The sequence below is a fragment of the Pinus tabuliformis genome, chromosome 4_2, assembly GCF_031772625.1.
Source record: "Pinus tabuliformis cultivar Carrire ecotype Pingquan chromosome 4_2, CPIR1, whole genome shotgun sequence".
Lineage (NCBI taxonomy): Eukaryota > Viridiplantae > Streptophyta > Pinopsida > Pinales > Pinaceae > Pinus > Pinus tabuliformis.
The window spans coordinates 398,389,089-398,395,088 of record NC_142304.1 but is presented as its reverse complement, the minus strand read 5'-3'; the positions used below and the strand labels follow the sequence as shown (position 1 = coordinate 398,395,088).

General features: G+C 30.9%; 1 protein-coding gene across 1 annotated transcript in view; it reads left to right on the top strand.

Annotated features, from left to right (window-relative positions):
• Positions 1 to 2,767: 2,767 nt before the first annotated feature.
• LOC149169629 (uncharacterized) overlaps positions 2,768 to 6,000 on the top strand; it is a 47,380-nt gene continuing 44,147 nt past the window's right edge. Inside the window, exon 1 of the mRNA XM_089425272.1 lies at positions 2,768 to 2,867. Within this exon, the coding sequence (XP_089281398.1) occupies positions 2,768 to 2,867 (100 nt within the window). The remainder of the gene's footprint in view (positions 2,868 to 6,000) is intronic.

Here is a 6,000-nt window from a genome sequence, read left to right as displayed (position 1 = left end):
GTATTTGAAATACAATCATAAACCTGTGTATCTCGTGCTTTGTCTTTACAATGAATTTCTCCAACAGTCCTCCCAAGACATTCAGCTCTGCCAATAGAGAATGGAACCACAATAGTGCAAGATCTACCTCTACAACGTAGTTCTAATCTCATAAAGAAAACCCCCAAGCTCAGATATGAGTATTCCTAATAAATACGACAAAATACTCTTTACAGTAGTGCAAAGAGTACCCTACTTATAGAAAAATGGAACCCCTTGCTCTTCTCTAGAGCTCTTCTTTATACTTTACAAATTAAATCTCCCAAAAAGCAAGTCAGTTGCAAGGTAGTTTTGATCATTTCCAGCTGGAACAATCTTTCTTTTCTCTTATTTTGCTCCAATCATATTGCTCTGAAGCTCTAGACCCTAATCCCTTGGAACCAACTCTACAAAACTAACAAAAATTCAAATTAAAATACAATAAAAAAAATGAAAACAAAACTCAAATTCCTGAATATGTCAAAACAAACTAACGAATCAAATTTCGACTTAATAAATTAATAAAACTAAATTTTGAGCTTCCCATTGCTTCTTGTTGAATTTTTCCCGGAAAATGAACAATCTAGAAATGGATTAGGGACAACAAATCTTCCTGACCAAAGAAATTTCTCCCAAAACAAACTTGGAAAATCAATTCTGACTACAGATTCGTAATCTTGATATCTACTAATTTTTTGAGGTAGTAAATGGCCAAATCTAACCAATATCAGATTCTTCTCCTTGAAAATAGATTTTTAACGAACCTTCATTTGACCGATTTGATGGAGTAGAACCCAAGATATTGCCTCTCAAAATTGAGTCACCAAAACTGATTTAGCGCTAGTTAAAACAATTTTGGGCACGCTTTGTTTTTTTAATAAACATTAAAATAATAAAGTAATGCCACATGGGAATAGGTCAACATTGGTTTAATGGTAATGCAATTCATGTTTGAGTTAATATGTGAAGGTAAGAAGAGAGAGGGGAATGGAAGATGGCTCCCACATATTATTTAATTTTAAAATAATAATGCCTCTTTTTTATAATTCAACGCACAAACTACACTTACGTCACCTCAATGACTGTGGAGAAATCAAAAGAGGCTCCCAAAGAAATGTCGGGGGTCTAGGATTTTTATGTCTCGAGACGGGAAAATTCTGACAGGAAACCACACGTTACGTGCTGGCAAAATCTCTATCCCGACACCTTTGAAATAGGCAAGTTTATTTCAATTTTTTGACTTTTCAATTTTATTAAATTTAAATTACTAAAATATTAATGTATGTATATATATATTAAACAATAAATTAATTAATTAATTTTAAAAACGGGGGTCGCGTTAATGGTAAAATGACAATGTTTAAAGTTTATGTGATATATGGTTACGAGAGGAGCACATGAAGTAAGGAGAGGATAGCGGAGGAGGGACCCACTCTCCACTATCACTAAAACATTCGAATGGCCCCCATTTTGTATGATAAGTGAGTGAACCTATGTCAACTCGGACTTTTGATCTAGGGAGTTTTCGATGGAGCACCATATGAAAACTCCCATGATCAAACCTCGGAGGCAGCATATGTGCTCTCGATTGCGATGGTTCTAAATAATATTTTGCTTATCAAATTTTTAATGTTTATATTAAAATATATATATATATATATATATTTTTGGATATTTTATATATTTTTGTTATTATTTAATTTAATTTTAATTAAAAAATAAATAGTTATAATTTAATTTAAAATTAAGTTTTTAATATAAATAATTCAAAAAATAAAATTAATTAATTAAATTTAAATTAATTATATATATATATATATATTCGTAAGTTTGGTAGGACTCTCTGATTTTCGAGTTTACATGTCCATTATTCACCCCACTACGGGGGAGGGTAGCACAAGATTCGAACCTAAGATCTCTAGTTTGGTGAGACTTCATTCCACGGCCATCGCCACTTGAGCTACCCCAAGCGAACAAATTATATTTACATAATTAATTAAGTTAATAATTAACTAAATTAATCAAATTTTAATAAATTAACTAAATTAATTATGTTCACAAATAAATTAGATTAAAAATTAACCATAACTTAATTAAATTAACTAATTTAATAAAAAAAAATATTTACATATTAAAATTAATTATATTTACAATTTATAAATTAAAAGAAAATAAAAAAATAAAAAGCATATTTACACGTTTTATTCTAGGCGGTAAAATTACCAAACTTTGACTAGTCACAGCTTTCAAACCTTAAGTCATAATTGAGCAAAATTATAGTCGTTCGAAAGATGGCATAAAAAAAACAATGGAATCATCAAAACATAAATCAAAGAAAAGTACAAATCACTCAATATATAGGAAATCAAATCATTCTAAAAGTGATATTAACAAAAATTACATGGAGGGCCCCTTAATTTCTTCAAAATTATGGGGGGTGGTTGAAGCCTCAACGACTGGTGACACATGGGAACACAACAGTTATCTCTAGTTTCGATTATAGGGCTAAATTTATCAAATATGAAAATAAAGCTTCCAGAATATTCTCGCATATTACATATTTCTAAAGGTCCCACGTAAGATGAAATCAAAGTAAATACACTATTAAGAAAAGAAAGTACTTTAATGCCAATTTTTATAACAATGAATTTAAGTATGGGGAATACTTATTATCTTTTTAATTCTCTCTCTAAAATTGGATAGCAAAGATAGCTAGGAGGTTTTTAGGATTAGTATACATCTATTAAATATGAAATTACTTCTTTTTCCTGACATTGGTTTGTTGTCTGCGGGCATCCATATACCCGACGAAGATGTCTCGGTACCATACAAGAATGGCCCCATTGTGGGTGAGCGTCTATAGCCCTAATGGGCTTACTTGTACTTCCCACACATATGTGCTTTCAACTCTCTTATGTGCCACCATTTTGATTAGCATATTTGGAGAACTACTTTTAGTAATTGGGTGAAGAGAGGGGTGGTACAAGAGGTTTTATGTTTGCAGGGAATAGATGTAGTACTTATTAAGTTCGACCCCACTAGTCTTCTCTTCATCCACCCAAGTAGAGGATTTAATTGTGGAGGGATATGAGAGGGATTCAAAGCAAACACTGGAGATAATTCGTTCCATTATAAAAGTGAGCTTATAATACTTGAATCGTATCTTAATGCTTCGCATAGATAATGGTGAATGTGAGAGAAAAGTGAAAACTTAGTAAGGATGACCTTTAGATAAATGAAATCATATTGAAATGATAGAGTAAAGATTTCCCCTGAAAACCAATTGGTGTTGCGCAGGAAAAAAATTCCCCATATAGATTTTGGAAATTTCACAAAATGCAATCCAAATTAAAAGGTGAAGTCAGATCCCTACAAAGAATGCAAATAAAGAAAGAAAATGCAAACCCAAAAGAAAAGGTAGATAAAAAAGCATAATTAAAAGAAAACTCAAACAAGACAATGTATGAAAATATGTCTCAACAAAAGAGCAAATATGAGGAAAACACGTGTATTTTACTTAAGTTGAGATCTTGCTAAGTTATGCCTCACAAAGTTTCAATTGATTAGGCTTTTTGTTGAAAAAGGAATCTTACAACTAGGGAGCGGATATGAATAAAAGATGAAGTGGCATCAAGATGCTCTTGCCTTGGGAATATTGTGTTTTAAAATAAGTTTGAACAAGATGCCAAATGAAAACAAGGTAAGGTACAGAGACTACCTGATGTAATTTATTTGTAATTTGATCATCACAACTACTTTGCTGAACTATAAGGCATTCAAAGGAAACTAGGGATATCTAAGTTGGCAGGAGAATCAAACCTTCAACAAGGCCAACAAAAACCTTCAAAAACAAAGCCTAGATAGAAAATACTAAAATAAAACTAAAACTAAAATTAGAGTAAAAATACTAATGGATGAAAATAAGCATATGAAATTTACATGAAGAATCTTGTTATGGTTTACCTTAGAGATCTCAATTTTCTCCAATTTCCATGTTTTCAAGAAGTAACCTCTTTTGATGATCAAAATTAAAGAACAAGAAGAAGTTGCATCTTTATTAAAGTTTACATATCTCTATGATCATCATATTTATTGAACCTAGACAAAGGCAATCATTAATTCAAAAAAAAAAACACTTACCAGAAAAGAAATGGTTTAATGTTCAATATAGCCGCAATTAATAAAAAAATATCATAAATTTCATATTTGTACTTTAAATAATGACTGAAAATAATGAAAATTTTCCAGAATGTACATCGCTTTATGTTGCAGTTGTGAATATCCTCTTCGCAAATTCTGATTTGAGTTGTATAGATTGTATGAAAGCTCTTTGATTATATATTAGCCATCCAAAACTTTCTTTAATTCCCCTAAAACAATGTTGAAGTCCCAACTTTTATATATATATATATATGGAAAGGACTCGAGCCTTTTGATTGGAATAACAATATTGCATTGTGGGCCTTGTTGATATTGCCAACATAATGGGAGAATCCCAAATCAGTATGAACTAACTCAAATTACCTTAGTACTAGCATTGATGGATAGGAATCTTGTGAATTTGCAAAGCCAAACAAAATGTAGCGTAGCGCATGTGCAGATTCCTTATTCATCATCAACCAAAGCATAGCTTGAAAAAATAAAATTTTTGATGAGTAATGAAATGCTTCCTTGAACATGTTCGCAATCAGATTTTATTGGCATTGCTTTAAAATACTCTTTACCATGAAAATAAAGGCTTGTTGCTTACTTATTTCACATTTGAAATATTTGGCAAGGAAAATAAACTAATCTTATTCTAATAGGAACAACCAAGACTAAGTATAGTCATATTTCTAGTCGAGCTAGTCAAGTTATTTTATTCCTGCACATAAATGTACATTAAAAATTAGTATTGCAAAAAGAATTAAACTAATAGGAAGAAATAAAAGAAACATTAATTTATAATTCCATGTATTATGTACCATATAACCATGTTGTTGTTTATAGAGAACTTTTCCTTAAATGATCCTTCCAACCAAGCTTCTATTATGTCATCAAAATCATCATTTAACAAGCTCTCCCTCATCAATAGTTCTTCTATTTGAAATTCAGCTGAATTATTAAAATTAGATTAGAGAAATACTAGTGGTTGGGAAGAACTTATAGCTAAAAGCTTTGGATGAGAGGTAAAATTAAAATCATTTTCAAGTGTTGAAGTTGGTGTGGGCTCATGAAGATTGATTCGGAGAAAAGTTGCAAGACAATGTAGCATAACTATAAATTGAAATTGCAATATTGTTTCATCAACTTGAAGTAGGTTAGTTGAATCACTAAATGTATTTTTTCCCATTCTGTTGTTAGCACTAGAATTCTAGCAAAGGCTATTAGAAAAATAAAAGATAATAGTTATATGTACATTATAAATCAAAAATAGAGATTGAATCACAACAAATCTAAAATATTTAAAATTGGTCCTAAAATACACAAGAGAAGCAAGCAAATATTCACAAGTACTGTAAAAATTGGTGTGATTATGCTGGGAACAATTGACGGGTAAGTAGAGATTATGTGAAAGACTTTTTAGAGGAATCTCGATACAATCATTTCAGTATGACCATGAAACTCGGACATTATCATTGGCTGAACCTAAGGTGTCTCATCATCTTCAAAATCATTAAAAAATAATATTTTACAATCAACCAGTGATAAATAAGAATAATCAAACATTGCATTTGGAATTTCATCCTTCAATGAGAAAGATAAATTAGTACTAATAGAATGACAATTTGTTAGGTCCCTATAATACTAGTGTATTCCCTCATTATTATTGTCAGTGTAGCCCCCTTATTGTTATTGGTGTGCCCATGTAGTCCCCATATTGTTATTATTGTGCCCCGTAGAAGCCCACTATTGTTATTGTTGTGCTCTTACATTATTATTGTTATGTCGACTCTAATTATATTGTGACCCCTTAGACTCCTATATATAGAAAAAGAGGTT